Below are 23,818 nucleotides of genomic sequence, written 5' to 3'. Positions count from 1 at the left end.
TATGTAGGTTGCAGACGCGGCTCGGATCCCACGTTGCTGTGGCTCTGGCGTAGGCCTGTGGCTACAGCTCCGATTGGACCCCTAGCCTGGGAACCTCCATATGCCGAGGGAGTGGCCCAAGAAATAGCAAAAAGACAAAAAAAAAAAAAAAGTTCCTCTGGACTACGAAAAATTTTTTTTCTCATTTTAGAGAAATATGAAGATAAAAGATATTTGGATGTGAAAAGTTGGTATGAGATAACTATTCTAATCAAGTCAATGTTCAATTGCTTCTTAACCACTTACTACCTATTTAAAAAAAATGAGATAAAACAACATTTTGAATTGTTAAGGAACTGGTTCTGGAAAACAGTGCATCTGCTCTTATTTTCAAAGTTCAAAGATTATTTCTGAAATAAAGTCGTACCCTGCCATGGAACTCCAAATACTTTTTATATCATGACTTGGGTCTTATTAAAAAAAAAAAAATGAAGACTTTAGAGGTGCCTGTCATCTTACAAAGCTATTACTTAAAAGTATAGACCTTCTGAGATTAAGGAATTGTCACATGCTTTATCTGTATTCTTTGTAGGATCAGAATGACTTTGGTAACTTATAATTATGTATAAAACCATCCAATCATTAATTAAATATTTGCTGATTTCATATAAAATGAAATGAAAAGTTTTGAGTTTATTCAAATAAGACCTTGATTTTTTCATGGTTTGGGAGCCGGTATTGAGATTTTGTTTAAGAGAAAATTCTACCTGAAGGGAAACTTTTCTGACCTGCTGCAGAAGCCAAATCACCATGCAGTTGCCTTATGGCTACTTTCAGTAGTGAAATAATATGAAAAAGAAGTAAACATTCTAATTAAATACAACTCTCCAATTTTACAAATCTGTATTATATCTTCATGGTAACTGTTTCATGTAATTTGTGCTTTATTTCCTCAGGTCTGTTTTAAACTGCTAACAACTAGGCAGGGAACTGCCTTTAATTTCCTAGTGGGCCCAGTGGAGAGGTCAGTCCCATTAGGGGGCTAGGACTCTGGCTAAATCAATGGAGTTGGAGCCACATTAGAACAGGACATGGGATTCTTTCTGTCTACTTTCCAGTAACTTCACTGAGATTAAAAGGGGGTTTTTGTTTGTTTGTTTGTTTTTTCAGGACTGCACCTGTGGCATATGCAAGTTCTCAGGCTAGGGGTCAAATTGGAGCTGCAACTACCGGCCACAGCCATACAGGATCTGAGCCATGTCTGAGACCCATGCTGCTGCTCGCAGCAATGCTGGATCCTCAACCCACTGAGCGAGGCCAGGCATCGAACCCATATCCTCATGGATACTAGTTAGGTTCTTAACCAGCTGAGCCACAATGGGAATTCCCTAGTATTTTCACTTGAAATACAACAGGCACTACTTTATTCTGCACTGAACAAATATCAACTGACTATCTATTACAGGCCTGGCACTGCACTGGGCACTAGGTATCACATAAATTCAATATACTGAAATTTGAACTCATAAAACCGACAATTAGAAAATGCAAAAATGCATTTTTATGTATGTCAGGGGGATATATATTCTGTACAAAGTACTAATTTAAAACCTACTTTCGAGTAACATAGGCAGGAAGCACGACACATAGTATGAAACTAAAGGCTAACTCAAAATGAAAAAGTAAAAAGAAACAGAAAAAGTAAGAGTTTAAGAAATGTACGGGAGGGCTCTTCTCCTTCCTCCCAGCAGCCCTGGGAACTATCTGCTTTCCTTTAATAAAGACTTTGCTTGCAAAAAAAAAAGAAACATATAAAAAAATCAAAAATTTTTATGGTCTAGAGAGGATGGCAATATGTACACATTTGATGCTTACCATGTGCCAGGAATTGCGAGAGCTTTTTAAATGCTTTCTCTCCTTTCACTCTCATGTAATATATGAAGTTCACACCGGTACTTACCTTATTTTATAGAAAATTGAAGAACAGTTAAATCACTTGCCCAAGGTCATATGACTATTATGGTAGAGCCAAGATTTGTCTATTGCCAACACCTATCCTCTTAACCTTTATAATACTATGCTGCAAATGAATGAGGATTTTTGGAAAGGAAAAAATTTAAGCAGAAGGTCCACATTACATTTCCCAGCAAGTACATCACTAGTGACCTAATACAATGACTTTTAACTCACAGTATGTTCTCAATTCAGCTTCCTTGAAAATGTTTTCCAGTGGAATGTGTCTTTATTTTTAAAACAGAAAGCAGTGGGAAAACTAGGTTGGCTTTATATAAACTCCTACTGTCAACAATGCTGAGGTGCTTCTAAAGCAAGAAGAATCCACAATGACTCACCTCCTATAGCCAGTGTGTTGGCAGATTGCCAGCCAAACAATCTGCTAGGATCAAAAGGCAATAATGACTGAAAAAGGAGAAAAGTCAAATTAGAGTTAAAAGTTAATTGGTTCTAAAGTAAGTAAACAAAATTGTATGAAAGGGCCTCATAGGTAGTCTACTATCCTTCTCCATCCAGGGCAATTAAAAACTGCCAACTTTCTAGACAAATTCTTTGAACATAGCTAAAAATAAAGAGCGTGTGAAACATTTTTCTACTTTAATAAAAAGAGAACTGGCTATATTCCCTTTAAAGACTCTTCTTACTTCAAACCATGTCTGCAAAGTGGCTCAGCAAAGTGTACAGCATCAATTACAACATAAAATTGGGTCTCAGAAATGCTTTGGAGGAGTTCCCATTGTGGCACAGTGGAAATGAATCCAACTAGGAACCATGAGGTTTCAGGTTCGATCCCTGGCCTCAATCAGTGGGTTAAGGATCCGGTGCTGCCATGAGCTGTGGTGTAGGTCATAGACACGGCTCAGATCTGGTGTTGCTATGGCCTAGGCCAGCAGGTAGCTCTGATTCTACCCTTAGCCTGGAAACTTACATATGCCACTAGTGCGGCCCTAAAAAGAAAAGAAAAAAAAAAAGTTTTGGAGACAAAAGGCAAGAGGACTAGAAAATGCTACCATGTAAAGATTGGTGTGCCGAGGGAGGTCAGGAAAGGAAAGACTGAGACAACTAGATCAAAGGTTAAAGGAATATGATGACCAAACCATCAATAACAATAGCAAAAAAATATATATATAGTAGACTAAGGTCAAGCCAGTCAGAAAAGGTTTGAGAGTAGGGAGCAACGGCTGTTTGAAATCTATAGACCAGAAATTCCCATAGTGGTACAGTGGAAATGAATCCAACTAGGAACCATGAGGTTGCAGGTTCGATCCCTGGCCTCGATCAGTGGGTTAAGGTTCCAGCATTGCCATGACCTGTGGTGAAGTTTACAGACGTGGCTTGGATCTGGCGTTGCTGTGGCTCTGGTGTAGGCCAGCAGCTATAGCTCTGACTAGACCCCTAGCCTGGGAACCTCCATATGCTGTGGGTGTGGCCCTAAAAAGACAAAAAGATAAATTTAATTTAATTTAAAAAATTAAAAAATTGAAACATGTAGACCAAAGGTTTAGCAAAGATTGTAAATATATAGTGGGAGGGATAAAAGAGATAATAGAATTATTAAGTCAAAATTTGGATGGCTAAGGAAAGAGCAACTTTAAATTAAGTGAGAATCCGTGGTTTATTAAGGAAGGACCACATTTCCAAAAAAAAAAAAGACTGAAAATTGTATTAGCCAACCTGAAAATGGAACAAAGAACAACCTGAAACCACTTATATTTTAGGCTGACTGAAAGAAAGAAATATAAGCAAAATTTATGCAATTTTCCTGGGAAGAGAGTTCATAACTCTTTTACATACTTAGAGTTCTTTGTCCCATAAAAAGGTTAAGCAGGAGTTCCTGTTGTGACTCAGCAGAAACAAACCCAACTAGAATCCACAAGGATGCAGGTTTGATCCCTGGCCTCACTTAGTGGGTTAAGGATACAGCATTGCCCTGAACTGTGGTACAGGTCCCAGACTCGGGTTGGATCCCACGTTGCTACAGCTGTGGCGTAGCAGCTGCAACTCCGATTCAAACCCTAGCCTGGGAACCTCACTATGCTGCATCTACAGCCCCAAAATAAAATAAAATAAAATAAAATAAAATAAAATAAAATAAAATAAGGTTAAGCAGTGATTTAAGTAAACAAACAGCCCTATTCAATTAGAAGAGAAATGGAGTTCCTGTCATGGTGCAGCAGAAACGAATCTGTCTAGGAACCATGAGATTTCGGGTTCAATCCCTGGCCTTGCTCAGTGGGTTAAGGATCTGCTGTTGCCGTGAGCTGTGGTGTAGGTTACAGATGCAGCTCGGATCTGGCATTGCTGTGGCTGTGGCATAGGCCAGCTGCTATAGCTCCCATTAGACCCCTAGCCTGGGAAACTCTATACGCTGCAGGTGTGGCCCTAAAAAGACAAAAAAAAATTAAAAATTCAATCAGAAGAGACAGTCAGGAGTTATCAGTGGTGGAATGAACCAGCTTTTGATGATCCATTTGCACCTTTCTCATGCTCTGCCCTGAATTGCAAAAAACCTGTGTTTCCTAAACTCACTTGCCCTCTGGCTACCAGACAGGTTTAGCCATAAGAAACAGAGTAGGAAATCAAAGGTGGAAAGAGGAGAAACCAGGACATTTCCCCCTGCTTTTTTTTGTTTTCTGGGGCGTCTCCTGCAAGGTTCCAGTCCTACCCTCTATGTTCCCAGCTGCCAGTAGGCAGCCTGGTTGTAAGTTTAGACAGGCTTCAGCTGCTGGGTTTAGCTGACACCATTTTCTTACAGCCTTAGGGGTGTTGATGCCTCTGTTCTTTATCAATCTGGGGTTGTCTCACCTATCACTTTGTATAAATAATTCCCTACATTAAATGGCCTCCTAGGATGGTTTCTGTTTTCTTGGCTGAACCCTGACCGATACTCCTAAATACCGTACCTGGATAAGGTGGTAGAGTGTAATATCAGACGGCAGGACAGTAGGGGCAGTGTACTGTGGGAAGAGAGCAGTTTTAAGCTTGGGATAAGGAGTTAATGCCATCTTCAGTAGCTGGGGATCTACTTTCTTCAAATAGTTCTCATTTTCTTCATTCTGAACAACCTAAATAAAAAGACAGATAACACAGTGTAAAGTTTTTTCTTCTCCAAATTTAAGTCTTTTCTTCACAAGAACCCTGTGAAACAAAATTAGCTTGAGATAGTAGTAGGTGGTCATGAAAAAGAGCACTGGACAAGGTATCAGAAGCCTGTAGTTCTAATTTGTGTTCTTTGTGGTTTGTTTGTTTGTTTGTTTTACGGCCATACCTGTGGCATATGGACGTTCCTAGGCTAGGGGTCGAATCAGAGCTGTAGCTGCAGGCCTACATCACAGCCATAGCAATGCGGGATCAGAGTCGCATCTGTGACCTACACTGCACCTCAGGGCAACACCAGATCCTTAACCCACTGAACAAGGCCAGGGATCAAACCCGCTCCTCATGGATAGTAGTCAGGTTCTTAACCACTGAGCCACAATGCTAACTCCTAATTCTGGTTCTAAGACAAATTAGCTGTGTGACCTTAGGCCAGATATTTAATATCGGGCAGGCTTCAGTTTCCTCATCTAGAAAATTAGAAAGTCCAGCTAGATGAGTGGTTTTCAAACTGTTTATGGAAAACCTATTTGAAAAAAGGCACAGCCAGGAAAATATTTAAATATTTAATTAGGTATTGAATAGTAAATATTTTAAAAGAAAAAAATCTACTAGACTGGATGACTCTTAGGTTCTTCCCTCTCAAGTCTCAAGTTATTCTATGACTAATTTCTGACAAGTGATTAAAAACAGAGGAATAAACAACCATGCAGTTAAGGTATACTACAAAGAATCTAAGAGATGGTATTAAATTAAGCTAGTATCAGTAACAAACTTTTGAAGATTAGATGTTTAACAGCATTCTCAAGTACACTCTAACCAGTCACACCATACTTTCAAAAAAGCAGAGATGGACAAATTTTCACTGAGTTCCTCAAAAGAGTTTTTAAGGGAGCTAAAAATTATGATTTCCCTTTTCCCTCTCAAAGAGGTCAAATAATAGAGAATAATTCCCATGTCACAGATTTAAAGTATACCTACTCCACGGAGCAATCAGATCTTGATTCTATCCTGAAAACAAACCTGGAGTATTAGAAAACAAAAAGGCGTGGGGGAATCTCTACAAAACATTTAGCAGAGCCCCTTGGTTTCCTTAGTGTATTGGTTCCAGGACCCCCATGGATATCAAAAATCCATGGATGCTCAAGTTCCTTATATAAAATGGTGCAGTACAGTCGCCCCGCCATAGGCTATGGAGAGCTGACTACATCAGTTACCTTTTAACTTAAGAGGATATGACATAAAGTTTAAAAATCCACCTTTGTTTTATGCTCTTTAATGAAATACTTATAAGTGGTTATACTGCAATATCAACTGAGATCTAGAAAACCCACAGATATCTCTGCTAAATTTAAAATCAGTCCTATTTTGCCATAACAGGTAAAAGAGCTGTCCATACCTGGCTAACACCCCCAGGGGCATACATTGTGGTAGCAAGGGCCAGGAGCGTATGTCCTTCCAATAGCATACTGCTTATGCTGGCTTGGTTGCTGGGAATCAGTATCTGAGCATTTGCAAGGCTAGCCTGGAAGATCAGTTTGGGATCTAAAAAATAAAAGAGTACATTTTTCTCCTTGAGAGAGAGAAATACTGAACTAAGAATTACATAGTTCTGAGGGAAAATATTAATTTTTAACGTTATCCACAGTAAGAAGGACTTTCTAAGTTTAAAAGCCACAGGAAAACATCATGAAGGGGAAAAAAAAGAAAGATTTGTTTACATATAAATAAAACCTTCTGTTCAAAGAAAACTGAAAGGTAATAATGAACAAGGGGAAAAAAATCAACAAGAGATGACAATCTCAGAATTAATGTCTTTAACAAAGAGCTCATAAAAAGCCCAAAATAATGACTCTAACAGATAAATGGACAAAAGAACCACTTTACAAATGAGGAAATATAAATATCCGACACATAAAAATATATAATTCATTAGCAATAGAGAAATGTACATTAAAATAATAATTAGATGCCATATATCACCTATCAAGTCGGTAATGATTTTTTAAAGTCCATCCTCAAATACAGAGCTGGTCAGTGTGCATAGAAGCTGGGATTTAGGAGAAAAAAAAATGGTATAACCCTCCTGGAAAGCAATGTAGCCCTATAGCAAGAACCTTCAAAATGTGTATAACCTCTGACCCAGGAATTTTAAATCCAGGAACCTGGGAGTTCCCGTCGTGGCTCAGTGGTTAACGAATCTGACTAAGAACCATGAGGGTTGCAGGTTCGATCCCTGGCCTTGCTCAGTGGGTTAAGGATCCAGCATTGCCATGGGCTGTAGTGTAGGTCGCAAACTCGGCTTGGATCCCGAATTGCTGTGGCTCTAGCATAGGTCAGCAGCTACAGCTCTGATTCAACCCCTAGCCTGGGAACCTCCACATGCTGTTGGTGCGGCCCTAGAAAAAGACAAAAAGAACAACAACAAAACAAAAAATCCAGGAACCTAGCTATACTGAGGAAATAATCTGAAACAAGGACAAAACTTTATGTTCAAATATATTCAAGACTATTATTTATAATAGAAAAAAACTGAAAACACATTTTTAATGTCAAAAAATTAGAGCATAGTAAATCAGAATATTTCTACACAATGAATATTATGTAGACATAAGATGGTCATTGTCTCTAAGAATATAGGAAAATCCTTATGTTACAATTACTATATGAAAAAAGCAGTATACAAATACATAGATGTTTCTGGTTATATCCCTAGCAACTTACAGACTGTCACAAGGCAGGGAATCAATAAATATTTGTTGGATGAATAAAATACAATATAGACTAGGTTTAAAAAAAGTATAGAGGAAAATAACCACAACAAAGTACATTAAAATACATCAAGAGTTACCTATGGATAGTTATCCTACTGTCCACTTAGGCTATCTACCTATGGAGGTGTTATCTTCTTAATAGTTGTTTGTGGTTTCCTTTATCATTTTTAAACAGTGAACATATATTACTTTATGATCATCAAAAATAAAACAAAGCCAAAAAAACCCTCAACAAGTATTCATTTGGAAAGAAACTGGGCATTACATAAAAGTGAAAGACTGGCTGTTGACATTCCTTGCCTATGTTGTGGCTTGGCCTGGCCACTTTCTTGAACCTCTGGAGTAACACACACTAAACCCTCAGGTGTCACAGGGCTTTTCTACCAGCCAGGCTCTCCATCAATGGCTCCACTACAAAAGACTCAGTAGTCCTGCACATACTACGGATTTCTCTTCACTCTTTCTGGAGTTACTTACTAAAAGATTCAAGGCAGTCACCTGGAAGACAGACTATTTCCCATGGAAATAAGTGTGTCAAGTTATCAGAGCAGGAATTCAGCCTGTGATGAACTGGTAGGATGAGAAAGATCCAGAGAGAACAGAGCAAGAGTCTGAAGCGGAAAGGGTACATAACCACAAATGCTGTCTGCTCCAAGACTGGCTTTACTTGGCTGTCAAGAGGCTAACTTTGTAGTCGTCTGCTTCTTAAACAAAGCTCGAGTCTAAACTATGGTCAAATATTTGCCTACAGCTAAATGATTTATTTAAAGAGTTTGCAACTTAAACTCCATTCAACAGACCAGTTATTCACCCAAAGCAATTTTGTATTTAATACAGTATACCCATACCTGTTAAATTACTGGAAACTTGTCGACACTGAACTAAAAATTCAAACCAAGGGTGAGCTTCATGCAATTCTTTTTTTTCCAGAAAGGGACAATTTGGAGGACTAAGTCTGTATATAAAACAAAACAACAAAAACAAAAACTATCTGATTAACATAAAGGATAAGACAGTTACAACCATGTTTTCTCGGGTGATAACTAGCATTAAAAAAGAAACTTATAATTAATAAAACACAATATACTCCCACTCCTGCATTTTACACATGCCTTACAACCTTGAAATAGAGAGTATTTTGGACACATAGCATTTAAAATGTTTCCTGCCATGATGAAAATTTTACCAACTCTGTATAAGATTAAAAGATACCCTTATACTTTAAGATACTTTGTATTTTATTGTCTTTTACAACAAAAAATCTTTAGCTTTTTCACAACTACTACTGAACTAAAAGATGTACCAAATGTTAGAGCAGGGAGGGGACTACTTCAAAAAGATCAGTACTCCTCTAGAGAATACTTAATATTTTCCTAAAATTCAAAAGTAGTATGGAAAGACGGTAAAGGCCTACTCGAGGACAAATTAATTCATAGTACTCACTTGTAATAGTCAAGGTAGACATAAAGCAGATGCTGCAGACTGTATTCTAAACAGTAGAGAATGAAGTGAGAATGGAAATCCCAACCTTCTTTGGACTTGTAGTTTTGAACAGGGAGGCTATCTTGCATCACGCCCCCAATACGGTTCAGTCTTAGGAGAAAGAGTTCAAAGTCTTCTAGCTCAGATGTAAGAAAAATCCCATTCCTATTGGATAGGTTTAAATAAAAGATGGCAAGTTAAGTTGCTAGATTCAAAGCAGACCAAGTCATTTCCATTGTTAAGTAATCTCAATTAAAGATAAGCAATTAAAAATTAAGACTGCTGATCCTTTTTTCTTTTTTTTTTTTCTTCTTCTGCCTTTTAGGGCCACACCCTCGGCCTAAGTTCCCAGGCTAGGAGTTGAAATGGAGATGCAGCTGCTGGCCTATGCCACAGCCACAGCAACTAGGGATCTGAGCCACATCTGCAACCTACATCACAGTTCACAGCAACGCTGGATCCCCAACCTACTGAGCAAGGCCAGGGATCAAACCCACATTCTCATGGATACTAGTCGAATTCGTTTCTGCTGTGCCACAACTCGCAGAAATTCTTACTCCATAAATATGCTCTGACACCCTTGGCTAGTTGTCAATAAAGGTTTCTGCACCACTGTAGTATTTTAAGGTAGTTATGACAATCTTGAGTTATCTTAAATATTTCAAAAACCTAAACTAAGCTACCTCCATTTTTTTGTTTGTTTTTAATTGGAACTGTACAACTCAGTGTGGCAACTTGAAGCTAGATGCCTTAGACACTGAGGAATTTACCAAAATATCCAAACAAAATCATTAAGAAATGAAAGCAGAATAATTTAGATAGACCAACTACTAAATAAGAATAGAAATGTGCATTTAAATCTCACTTTTTATAAATTTACCATTAAATTCATCACACATACCATCAAAGGAGTATAGCAAACTTATTAGGTGGAGTTCAGAAAAACACCACATAGCTACCAGCCACATTATAGAACATTATACCTGGAAGTTCTCTGTGTATTCCTCCCCCTTTACATGTACTTTACCCTCAGTGGTAACTATTATCCTAACTTTCATGATAACTATTCCTTACTTTTTATTCACCCATATAGTTTTATTTATTTATTTATTTATTTATTTATTTATTTATTTATTTATGTCTTTTTGCTATTTCTTGGGCCGCTCCCTTGGCATATGGAGGTTCCCAGGCTAGGGGTCCAATCGGAGCTGTAGCCACCGGCCTACACCACAGCCACAGCAACACGGGATCCGAGCCGCGTCTGCAACCTACACCACAGCTCACGGCAACGCCAGATCGTTAACCCACTGAGCAAGGGCAGGGACCGAACCCGCAACCTCATGGTTCCTAGTCGGATTTGTTAACCACTGCGCCACGACGGGAACTCCCGACCCATGTAGTTTTAGCATCCATGTGTGTAACCTTAAGTAGTACAGGGTTTGGTGTTTGTTTTTTTTGGGGGGGGGGTGGTCTTTTTGCCTTTTCCAGGGACATGACGGCAGCACATGGAGGTTCCCAGGCTAGGGGTTGAATCGGAGCCATAGCCATCGGCCTACGCCAGAGCCACAGCAACGCGGGCTCCGAACCGCGATTGCGACCTACATCACAGCTCATGGCAACACTGGATCCTTAACCCACTGAGCAAATTCAGGGATCAAACCTGCAACCTCATGGTTCCTAGTCAGATCTGTTAACCTCTGCACCACAACGGGGACTCCCGGGGTTTGGTTTTGACTTTTTCAGACTTTATGTATGAATGGAACATCCTGGATATATAGTTGTCTTGTTTCTTCTACTCAATATTGTGTGATTTACCCATGTTGATACATGTGGCTATAGTTTGTTAGTTTTCACTGCTATATAGTATTCGACTGAATGATTATACTACATTTTATTTATCTGCTCTACCTTCAATGGTCATTGTTCCTGGACTTTGGTAAAATAAATTTACATTTCCATGACTGCAAATGAAGAACATATTCTTATATGTTTGTTGGCCATTTGTGCTTCCTCTATGCTGAGATGTCTATGTGTGCTGGTATCTTTCCCCTCCAGATCCAAGCAAGCTCTGCTCTTTCCTGCTCTGTGTCCCAAGAGGCTCACCTGTATGGGTTGCTCTAGGAGACTCCTTTGTGCTCAGGCTTCTGTTTTCATTCGGTCTCCTATGGGAGACCACCATCAAGAGATAAAAATCCAAAAAAAAGGGAGGCTGGGGACACTGTGCTGCCCTTTGTGCTAGGTGACAGAAGTCCGGCTGACACTCTCCACTAAGGAACACAACTCCTGATGGGCAGTTCCCTTGGTCTCAGTAACTGTTGACTTCCTTTGCCCTGTCAGGCCTTTTAGGAAGCATATCCTACTCCCAAGGCCATGAAGATATTTTTCTATATATTTTAAAAATTTTATAGTTTTACATTTGACATTTAGGTTTTAAAATCTACCTGGGATTGATTTTATGCATGACATAATGCAGAGGGTCCAATTTAATTCCCTCTAAATACTTATCCCACCCTCATCTGTTGAAAAGACTGCTTCTTCCTCCAAAAAAAAAAAAAAAAAAGAAAACATTCTGCAGGGCCACCTCTGTCATATATTAAGTTAGCATATATATTTAAGTCTGTTTCTATGATCACTATTCTGTTCTACTGGTCTATTTGTCTATCGTTGCACCGGTACTCCCACTGTCTTAATGCCATAGCTTTAGAGTAAGTTTAAATATCTGATAGGGCAAGTTCTTCTTTTTCAGGGCTATTCTTGACTCTCTGAATTTCCATATAAATATTCATAATCAATCAGCTTATCAAATCCACTACTGGGATTTTTACTGAGATTGCACTATATCTAAAGATCAGGGAGTCCCTGCTGTGGCACAGCATTAGCTTGGATTCGATCCTTGGCCCAGAACGTCCACATGCTGTGGGTGCAGCTAAAAAAAAAAGAAAAGAAAAAAAAGGATCAATTTGGGAAGAAGTGATAGAAGGCTTATCTTGCCTCAAATCTAAAGGGAATGCTTGTGATGTCTCACCATTAAGAATAATGTTAGCTAGAAGATTTTTTTAAACATCCTTTTCAAATTAAGGAGGTTTTTTTGCATCTTTTCTTAGTCTGCTAATAGTTTTTATTAGAAATAGATGTTGGGAGTTCCTGTCATGGCGCAGCAGAAACAAATCTGACTAGGAACCATGAGGTTGCAGGTTCAATCCCTGGCCTTGCTCAGTGGGTTAAGGATCCGGCGTTGCCATGAGCTGTGATGTAGATCACAAATGTGGCTTGGATCCTGCGTTGCTGTAGCTCTGGTGTAGGCTGGCAGCTGTAGCTCCCATTGGACCCCTAGCCTGGGAACCTCCATATGCTATGGGTGTGGCCCTAAAAAGACAAAAAAAAAAAAGAAAAAAAGAAATAAATACATGTTGAATTTTATCAAATGCTTTTCTGTATCTATCAAGGTGGTATGATTTTTTTCCCTTAGAGTAGATCTCATTAATTCATTAGTATCATAATTTATGTTAAATCGTACATATATTGCCATTTTAAATAATCAAGAATTAAGCAAAATATCTGATAAGCACACAAGTTATACAAAATTTTAACTTTTAGTAAACAAGAATAAAAGAATTTAGTGCAAAGAAAAGTGAATAGAAAGTCAGAGATAGAATGCTTAAAACCTGTAAGTAACTGGCTTGGACAAAGCTCTTAACTTCTTCGGATCTCATTCTCCACATTTTTAAGTTGGATAGGACAATACAGCTATGCTTCCACAATAAGCATAAATACAAAACAATATAATTGAAATAATTTTAAGTAAAAATTAACATACATTAAGTCTCCTTACATTATTTTGATAGTTTAGGGAGACAGATTAGGTTGAGCTATATAAAATTATTGATATTCAACAATTTGACCTCCACAAATGACAAGTTCACATGGTTCAGGCTAATAACCATGGTTCCTTTTTTTTTCTTTTTTTTTCTTAGGGCCACATCCACGGCATATGGAAATCCTCAGTCTAGGGGTCAAACAGGAGCTGCAGCTGCTGGCCTACACCACAGCCACAGCAACCTGGGATCTGAGCCACGTGTATGACCTACACCACAGATCTGGCAATGCCAGATCCCTACCCCACTGAGCAAGGCTAGGGATTGAACCCACATCCTCATGGTTACTAGTCAGGCTCATTACTGCTAAGCCACAATGGGAACTACAGGCTAACAATTACTTGTAGAAATGAATTAAAAAGTTTAACATCTTAAGTTATCACTTCAAGAGATACCTTGATAAGGGATCTCAGTTCCCAAATCAGGGACCAAACCAGGCCACCATGGTGAAAGTGCTAAATCCTATCCACCGGACCACCAGGGAACTCCTTCCTCACTATTTTCTTAGTTGATCAATCCTCTTTAGTTCAAGCTATATATGGTATACAGGTGCAATGAATAGTACTGAGAAGAATGGAAGACATTATAGGATTTGGATACTAAGGAATCCTCATCTCAGCTCTTATCACCTGTTCCTTGCAGCTCCATAGACAGCTTACCATTTCTCCACCAAAGCACATACAATGTTTCAGAAAGAACCCTAGAAGTTGAGAGCCCATTCACTATGTGGTGTTAAATGCATGTGATTTTAAAACCTCAATAAACAATAACGTCCTTCCAATTTTAAAATACTATAAAGTAATGCTGCACTGGGAGTTCCCATTGTGGTGCAGTGGTTACCAAATCCGAGTAGGAACCACGAGATTGCAGGTTCAATCCCTGGCCTTGCTCAGTGGGTTAAGGATCTGGCATTGCCGTGAGCTGTGGTGTAGGTCACAGACACCGCTCGGATCCTGAGTTGCTGTGGCTCTGGCGTAGGCTGGCAGCAAAAGCTCTGATTAGACCCCTAGCCTGAGAACCTCCATATGCCATGGGAGAGGCCCTAGAAAAGGCAAAAAAAAAAAAAAACAAAAATAATGCTGCACTGGATTTTGGCATTTCAAAGGAAAAATTACACCACTATATTTTATTGTTCTTCCTTTTATTCACCCTCACAGTTACAGTACCTGGCCAGCTTATCTAAAATTGCATTCCTCATGTAGTTGTTGCAGCAAGTATTCTGATCCATAACATCAGTAGTCAGAGGGGGCCATTTATTCTGCTGAAGCGAAGCATAACTATTCTGGGTCTGAAATTCTCCAATCCACAAGATAATGCTGACCCAATCATGGCGAGCCGTGAGGTATCTCCAAAGGGCTTCAGGAGAATATGATTTGTATTCTATGTTAAGAACAAAATACATTTGAGAAGAGCAATGAATTATGATTATTGACACAAAACTCAACACTAATTAACCGAATAAATATGATGATCTGGACAAATACTTATATAATGCAAGAATTATTCAGGCCTCTGCTTCTTTACTATATTCCTCTTTTGTGTTGCTGTTCATTTTATAATTGATACATCAGCTATTGGAAGAGCTAAAGGTTGCTTCTTCTCATGCCACAGTGGTTAAATGAAATTTGGGAATTATCTGTGTGTTTTAATTATCTTTTCAGCCCTCCTTTTCTCTTTCTTTAATATAATTAAAAACTTTGGCTATAATAAAAAACATGAATTTGACCCCCTATGAATTACCACTCTTTACCACTGTTAGTTATTCCCCACCTGATGTGATACAAATTCTGGGTTTATACAAGAAACTCAAAGATTATTTGGAAAAACAAATAAGCCATGTTGAGGCTGACAAGAGAACTCTTAGCCTTGAAATCTCGACTCACTGAACCACATGACTTTTCTTTCACAATCACATAATAAATCTCTTACAAAAACCTCAAGGTAAGAAAAAGGTCTTAACATAATTACATGCATTTTAAAGCAACTGAGTATTTTTTCCCCCAAAAGAACTATAAAATAGAGACACACCAAAATTCAAATACCAGTGCCTAATTTCTTACATTCAGATTTTATGTTCAGACTTGCCTTCTGGACTTATCCTGGGGAGAAGGATGGATTCTTGTGTTAGTCGATGCCACGAATGAGCCCAATTTAACACAATTTTATGACCTTGTTTGTTAAGTTTATCTTTATCTTTATGATCATAATTCAGGAACGAGTCCAAAACAGACTTATGCTTGAAAAAATCTTGTTCCCTTATCCAATACCTAAAACAGTGATACAATTTTTTTTTTAATTTTGGAAGAGAAAGCATCATTTCTTTCTCTCTGCTCAGGAAGCTCTATTCTTTTGGGAACACATAATTAAATACACTTAATTTTGTATTTATTACCTTAAAAATATGTATCTGATTACACATATATTAAAATGGTAGGAATTCCTGAGTCCCTTCTGGATGATGTAAATTTTATCTTCATAAGGAATATAAATTCCACAGGAGAAGTCTGTACTAACAATTAAAAACAAAACACTGTCTATAATATTCTTCCCATGTTATAAAGGGGGGGCTAATGAGACTACCTTGGAAAGGACTGGATCTGCATATTTTCTTGGAAAGATCCTGAATAAAACTTCTCAACTTGATGCACGAACTCTACAGTTCCTTTGTCTTTTTCAGAAAAATATTTTTTTTCTTTTAAAATGTCAACCTTGAATAAAAAGAAATTAAAGCAGCGATCACACTGAAATCAAAAACATTTTCAAAACAAATGCCACTGAAATTAAATGCTATTTAGGAACTGTATTTTGCAATTTTTTTCTTTTTTCTTTTCTTTTTCTTTTTAGGGCAGCACTCGCTGCATATGGAGGTTCCCAGGCTAGGGGTCAAATCAGAGCTTCAGCTGCCGGCCTACACCACAGCCACAGCAATGCAGGATCCAAGCTGCATCTGTGACCTACACCACAGCTCATGGCAATGCCAGATCCTTAACCCACTGAGCAAGGCCAGGGATCCAACCCACAACGTTATGGTTGCTAGTGGGATTCATTTCTGCTGCGCCATGACAGGAACTCCAAGAACTGTTTGAATTTTTGAGGTAACATATGTATTTACACAAATTTTCCTTCAGCACAAATGCAAAATGATCATTTAAAAACACAAAGGAGTTGTCATACTTTTACTTACTAGGTATTAGCTGAAGATTAAAATGATTCATTCTGAAGTTTCGCCACCATTTACTAGAAAATGTAAACTACATATCTAACCTTTACGTACCAAAAAGTCCCGTATATTTTTATCAGTTGTATAGAAGCATATCTTGAGCAACTGGTCTTTTACATTAAAGCCCTGTAGTAAACACAAAAAATCAAGAAACCTTACATTTTGTAATGGAGCTATTCTGAACATAAACATATGATGAATACAGAAGTATTCTCTATTATATACATGTGCCTTGTTAGAATTGCACAGCTTTTCTGCTCTTGTTAACATTCATTTTCCACATTTATCATTTCACATTTACTGCCTACACCTAAAGTCCTAAAGGGTTTTGTTTTGTCAAAAGAAAGGCAGCGCATCCCACAATTTAAGTAATGTCAGGCTACCATAGGACCAAAACTACAGGTATCTGCTATGATGACTCACTTGAAGACAAAAGTCAACATAAACAACAACCCTTATATAGTTTCACTTCCTCCAGAAAGTTACCATAGGCAAGACCCCAACAATGCAGATGACAGCCAGATCTCAGCTTAGTCTAGGAACTCTACTCTTAGGACATTCCCTTCTCAAATGAATTAAAACCATGGAGCACAAAGCAAAGGTATAAGCCATTAGAAAGTTCAAATGGAGATATGAGATCATATAAACAATAAAGAATGTCCCCCAACAAATACTGAGGTCCTATGCATGCTCTGACATGTGTGTGAAACCTTTTATGAGAAACACTGTCTCCTAACCAAAGAGACAAATCTAATAGACAACAAATGATGGAAATTCCAATCAAAAATCTCTTCAAGAAAGTTCTTAGTAACAAAGAATGTTTCTCAGTTATTATTGTCATTATTGCCTAGTAAAAGCTACATAAATTTTTCACTTTGTGACACAAACATGAATACAAATCAATTTTTATATCAACTGGAAATTGTATTAAGTACATACAGAACTTTTACATTAGAGACTTTATGATCAGACTTTATGAACAGATTATGCTACTTACCATATTCTTCAAAAGCTCAGAGGCTTCTTTTATATTGTTCTTTTTCAAACTGTCAAAGACCAAATCTAGGCCTATTTTAATCAACTCCTCAAGTCTTTGAGCTGAATGACTGTTAATCTTGAAGAAAGTTTGTGCCTCTGGTATTTTGTTATTTAAAATGGCATCAGCAATAACTTCCTAGGAAAAGGAAGAAAAACATTTGCTTTTTGAGTTTAATACCTTATTATGATTATTGACATGGGACTTATACATTTACTGGGCATGTCACTAAGGGACTTTCACTGAAAATCTACTACCAGATTTCATGCAGGATATAAACTGGACTCTGCTCTCCAGGAGCTTTTAGACTAATGACGAAATGTAAATAAAGCACTGATTATAGTACTGCATGATAAGGGTGAAGATACAGGTATTCTAGGTTTCCAGAAAGGAGGATCCAGAAAAGAACATCTAAATAAGAGGAATGGAGTTCCCACTGTGGTACAGTGGAAATGAATCTGACTAGTAACCATGAAGTTGCAGGTTTAATCCCTGGCCTCGCTCAGCAGGTTAAGGACCTGGCATTGCCTCAAGCTGTGGTGTAGGCTACAGACTCGGCTTGGATCCTGCGCTGCTGTGGCTGGTAGCATAGGCCAGCACCTACAGCTCTGATTCGACCTCTAGCCTGGGAACCTCCATATGCCACAGGTGCGGCCCTGAAAAGCAAAAAAATAAATAAATAAGAGGGATGAGGGAGTTCCCTGGTGGTCTAGTGATTAAGGGGCCTGCATGTTGTGGGTACAGTCAAAAAGAAAAAAAATAAAAAGCTAAATAAGAGGAATAAAAAAAAAGGTTTCCTAGTAAAGATGATTGATGAAATAAATAAAAGTTTTACAGACAAGAATTACATACATTTACTGAGAAAAGAATGTCTTCCAAAAAGAGTGAATATTATGTGCAGAGGCATAAAGGCAAGGAACAGTACCAAGCCTTGAAAGAACTCCAAATTACTTAATATAACTGGAGAAAGAGCTAGAGAGAGTAGCAGAAGAGACTTGAAAGAAAAGCAGAGTCTCCACCATAAAGGGTATTGTGTGTGAGAGATGGATTTTATCCCGAAACTTAGGATCTTAAAAGCAAGGGTCATTTATATAATAGGAAGAACATCCACACATTCATATGAATGTTTTTAGAGACAGGGTCCACAGCTTTTATCACAGTGGCCTGCAGGAGTTCCCGTCGTGGCACAGTGGAAATGAATCCAACTAGGAACCATAAGGTTGCCAATGCAGCTCAGATCTGGCGTTGCTGTGGTTGTGATGTAGGCCGACAGCTATAGCTCCGATTAGACCCCTAGCCTAGGAACCTCCATATGCTGTGGGTGTGGCCCTAATTTAAAAAAAAAAAAAAAAAACCAATAAGTAAAAAGAGCAGATGACCATGGATGAGGCCTTGGAGCACATTAAAGGAGGGAAACAGGAAATGAAACCTGTTAAGAAGACTGGAAGAGAGCAGCCTAAAAGAATCGAAGGAAAATCCACTAAGCCACAATGGGAATTCAAACTCTGTATCCAATTTTATTTTATTTCTTTTTTTCTTTTTTTTTTTGTCTTTTCTAGGGCCGCCCCTGCGGCATATGGAGGTTCCCAGGCTAGGGGTCCAATCGGAGCCACAGCCACAGCAACATCAGATTGGAGCCACGTCTGTGACCTACACCACAGCTCATGGCAATGCCAGATCCTTAATCCACTGAGCGAGGCCAGAGATCGAACCCGAAACCTCATGGTTCCTAGTCCAATTTGTTTCCGTTATGCCACAATTGGAACTCCAAATCCAGTAATTTTTTTTGACTAGAGAATGATTAAGAGACAAAAAAAATGCAGTCATACCAGGTACCTCCTTACCCTTCTACCCCAAGAACAGCAGTCCTACAGACCTCACGGAATCTCAATCTCAAACCCTATCAATTCTCATTATCTGGGTTAAGCTATTTTGGCTCTTGTCTTTCCAATGTCAACATTCTCTGACTGGTGGAGGAATTCTTCCAGTTCCAAGTCAGAAAGAAGGCATCATATATTAATTTCTACTATAAGAAAGGCAAGTAGATGAGTACAGCAAATTTAACTGGCAAAATATCTTAACTAGAATCTGAGATAGGACTCAAATTGAATATACTTCCAAGCAATGTCATAAGATAAAACTTTCCTAAAATCAAATCACCAGGAGTTTCTGCCATGGCACAGTGGAAATGAATCCGACTAGGAACCATGAGGTTCTGGGTTCGATCCCTGGCCTCACTCAGTGGGTTAAGGATCTGGCGTTGCTATTAGCTGTGGTGTAGGTCGCAGATGCAGCTTGGATCTGGCGTTGCTGTGGCTGCGGCGTAGGCTGGCAGCTATAGCTCTGATTGGACCCCTAGCCTGGGAATCTCCATGTGCCACGGGTGCGGCCCTAAAAAGCAAAATAATTAATTAATTTAAAAAAAAATCAAATCACCAGCAGCAATTTGATTTGTTCAAAGGGCAGGCAGAATGCATTAGTCCAAATTGCAGGCCCTAAACATTGAAGGAGTGACACTTCACAATGAGTTTGAGGTTGGGTATTTGTCATTGGATCCAAATGGGCAGATCAGGCATAAAAAGGGTGCCTATCTGTGTTCTGTATTAAATAAATGAAACTTGTAGACAAATTTGGAGTTGTACCTAGAGATTCAAAAATCTACAAATCCTGAAAACCCTTGCCAAAGATTCTGAATCACAAGGGCACAGATTCTAAATTCTGTTTCTTCTATGTTTTTTTAGATCCTCTGAATCTGGCAAATAAAAGAAGTGACAGTTACTCATATTTACCTCAACGCTGAGTTCCTCCCATATATTGCTCTCCTTTACTTTGGGGACATTTTCTTTTACATCATATTCATCTACAGCATCCGTTAGCTTCCAAGGAAACTTTATCAGGAAGGTTCGAAGTTCATTAATGTAGCTGGTGAAAATGTTCACTCCTTTCTGTAGATGTTCATCTAGCTCTATAGAAAACACCAATGTGCCAGTTTCACATATATAAATGTGTGTGTGTTTGTGTGTGTGTGTGGAGAGAGAGAACATACCATGAGCTATTACAATGATAAAGAAGTTCACAAAATGGCAAAATTCAAACTCAGTGTTTTCAAGTCAAACAAAATAATCATTGAGCTTTTTCTAATGTACAAGTTATCTCTATGTTCAATTACACACTGACTGTACCCAACCTCCGAAAATGGTACGCTAGCTTATGCCCTCTCACACAACAGGACTACTTATATCTCTGTCCTGACAGAAGAATGGGATAATTACCCACTTCTATGCTGCTGTTCTTACCTTCATTGTGAATAAAAAGTTCCTTTATTTGTTTGTTAAGGAAAGACAGTGTAAGATTAAGCAATTGTTCTGAAAAGTGTTTGCTTTGGGTTTCAGAATCATTTTCTCTAATTGCTGAGCAAAGTAAATCCAATGCTGGTGTCAGCTCTTCCACATCTGAGGAAAAAGAAACAAACATGAAGAACACCAGGACACTCCCAATAAAATTAACCTATTCAAAAATATCACCCTGGTACAACCACTATGGGAAGCAGTATGGAGGTACCTCAGAAAATTAAATGTAGAACTACCATATGATCCAGCAATCCCACTCTTGGGCATATATCCAGACAAAACTTTCCCTGAAAAAGATATATGCACCTGTATGTTCACTGCAGCACAATTCACAATAGCCAAGACATGGAAACAATGTTCATCAACAGAGGAATGGATTAAGAAGATGTGGTACTAGAGTTCCCGTCGTGGCTCAGTGGTTAACGAACCCGACTAACATCCGTGAGGACACGGGTTTGATCCCTGGCCTTGCTCAGTGGGTTAAGGAGCTGACTTTGCTGTGACCTATGGTGTAGGTTGTAGATGTGGCTCAGATCCCTCATTGCTGTGGCTGTGGTATAGGCCAGTGGCTACAGCTCCAATTAGACCCCTAACCTGGGAACTCCCACATGCTGTAGATGAAGCCATAAAAGACAAAAAAAAAAAAAAAAGATGTGGTATATATACACAATGGAATACTACTTAGCCATAAAAAAGAACAAAATAATGCCTTTGCAAAAACATGAATGTAACTAGAGACTCTCATACTAAGAGAAGTCATAAAGAGAAAAACAAATACCCTATGATAACACTTATATCTAGAATCTAATATACAGCACAAATGAACCTTTCCACAGAAAAGTAATGCATGGGAAGTTCCTGTCATGGCACAGCAGAAACAAATCTGACTAGGAACCATGAGGTTGTAGGTTCAATCCCTGGCCTTGCTCAATGGGTTAAAGATCCGGTGTTGCCATGAACTGTGGTATAGGTTGCAGATGCAGCTTGGATCTGGCATTGCTGTGGCTCTGGCGTAGGCCGGCAGCTACAGCTCTGATTTGACCCCTAACCTGGGAACCTCCATATGTCACAGGTGTGGCCCTAAAAAAACCCAAAAAAACAAAAGTAATGCATGGACTTGGAAAACAGACTTGTGATTGCCAAGAGGGAGGGGGAGGGAAAGGGACTGACAAGGAGCTTGGGGTTAATAGATGAAAACTTTTGCATTTGGAGTGGATAAGCAATGAGATCCTGCTGTATAGTACAGGGATAGAACATGTGATAGACTTGTGATAGAACATGATGGAGGATAATGTGAGAAAAAGAATATGTGTGTGCGTGTGACTGGGTCACTTTGCTACAGAGTAGAAAATTCATGGAACACTGTAAACCAGCTATAAAGGAAAAAATAAAAATCATTTAAAAATGTATCATTCTGTAATATCTTAAAACACAGGACAAGGACCAATGTCTTCATCTCAAAAAGCTTACAAAAATTTTAGCGACTACTTACTACTAGCCATTATTTACTGGAATTATTAATCACTATGATTTTTCTGACCACCTAATATATTTTAAGTATTGTACTTAGTGTTTTATAAATGCTATTTCACTTGTTCCCTTCAATAACCTGAGAGGTAAGTGTTATGGCCCTCTTTCCACAGATGAGGAAAGTGAGGTTTAGAGAGGATAAATAACTTGTCCAAGCCAATTTGAAAGTAAGTGGCACAGACAAAATTTGAACTTAAGTTTGTCTTATTCCAAAATTATTCTTTTAATCAACGCAGGTGAAAGCAGGGATGTAGGCCCTTGAATCCTCTGCAAAAATATGATTCCTGTTGACCTTAGCTATTAGCCCCACCTCTAGAACAGCATCTATATGAGAATGATGGGAAGGAAACACAGGTTTTACCCTGAAAGAGCAGGTAAAGCTAGTCCTACGCTTCTTGTTTCCAAAACCATCCCTACCCTTGAGGGTAGGGCAGTGCAGGTGAGAGTACAGTGAAGAGAAATCCTTGACAACCAAACAGTAGAAGTGAGTTATGACCATGTAACTGCTGATGGAGACGCCCTCAACACCACAAACGAGGCCTTTCTCTACAAATTCAACAGACTTAGAAAAACAAATGGAGCATAAGAAAAGTTAGCATTTCAGAAAGGAGGAGACCAAACTCTGCACTCAAAATAAGAGAATGATTTTTAAAAAGAAAATTTCTAATTCACCTTGTCAGTGAGAACTAACATTACACTGATGGAAAAAGTAGGTTGTCATTTTCTGCACCTAGGAGCACAAATTGGTAAAACTTTTCTAGAGGATAATTTATCAAAACATTGAAGAATGTAAACTGTGTGTCTCTTTGACCTGTGAATTTCACATCTAGAAATTAATCCCAATCATTGTATATATGTAAAACTATACATACACACACAGCACTTATGGCACACTGCCAATAATAGTAAAAACTGAAATCAACCTAAATGTGTAATAGGAGTTTCACTGGGTAAATTATGGTACAGCCCATACAATGAACTTCTACGCCACTATATACAAATACTTCTATTATTATCAAGAAAGATGTCTACATTATCAAGTGAAAAAAATAGCAGATTATAAAATTTTATGTACAAATGAAAACATTTTATTATCCTATTCCTCTAAAGAGAGGATTTCCATGACTGCCTGGTCCAGGAATAAAAGTAGAGCTCCCATTTATTAAAAACAAAAGCCATAGTCTTGAAAAGAAGTGCTGGTAATATGATAAAAAAGCAGGAGAGTCAGGCTGAAAATTCTTATAACAAGTCCCAATTCCCAACTCAGCCAGCTGCACTGTCACTAAACATCTCAGACAGTAGCAAGGGTGGAAAATTCTACAAATGAATGTTATTTTCTTTTGGATAAAATTCTCTTGAATTTGAATGTTCATCTCTTCCTTGCATACTAAAAATACAAAGTATAGTGCAAGATATGTACTATAGTATTTAACCCAACATACAACGAGAACACTTATAGATTC

The 23,818-nt window shown here is 38.4% G+C and overlaps 1 protein-coding gene across 3 annotated transcripts in view; it reads right to left on the bottom strand.

Annotated features, from left to right (window-relative positions):
- SPG11 (SPG11 vesicle trafficking associated, spatacsin) overlaps positions 1–23,818 on the bottom strand; it is a 101,915-nt gene that overhangs the window by 57,513 nt on the left and 20,584 nt on the right. For all 3 annotated transcript variants that reach the window (XM_047766478.1, XM_047766480.1, XM_047766479.1), the window contains exons 9-20: positions 20,772–20,927; positions 20,265–20,440; positions 17,437–17,613; positions 16,494–16,565; positions 15,800–15,927; positions 15,305–15,486; positions 14,386–14,599; positions 9,306–9,509; positions 8,711–8,817; positions 6,488–6,633; positions 4,896–5,057; positions 2,331–2,397 (exon numbers count right to left, since the gene is read on the bottom strand). In XM_047766478.1, the coding sequence (XP_047622434.1) occupies positions 2,331–2,397; positions 4,896–5,057; positions 6,488–6,633; positions 8,711–8,817; positions 9,306–9,509; positions 14,386–14,599; positions 15,305–15,486; positions 15,800–15,927; positions 16,494–16,565; positions 17,437–17,613; positions 20,265–20,440; positions 20,772–20,927 (1,791 nt within the window). The remainder of the gene's footprint in view (positions 1–2,330; positions 2,398–4,895; positions 5,058–6,487; positions 6,634–8,710; positions 8,818–9,305; positions 9,510–14,385; positions 14,600–15,304; positions 15,487–15,799; positions 15,928–16,493; positions 16,566–17,436; positions 17,614–20,264; positions 20,441–20,771; positions 20,928–23,818) is intronic.

Source organism: Phacochoerus africanus, chromosome 2 (assembly GCF_016906955.1).
Source record: "Phacochoerus africanus isolate WHEZ1 chromosome 2, ROS_Pafr_v1, whole genome shotgun sequence".
Classification (NCBI taxonomy): domain Eukaryota; kingdom Metazoa; phylum Chordata; class Mammalia; order Artiodactyla; family Suidae; genus Phacochoerus; species Phacochoerus africanus.
The sequence above is the reverse complement of the archived record's forward strand: the minus strand, read 5'-3'. Positions and strand labels throughout refer to the sequence as shown.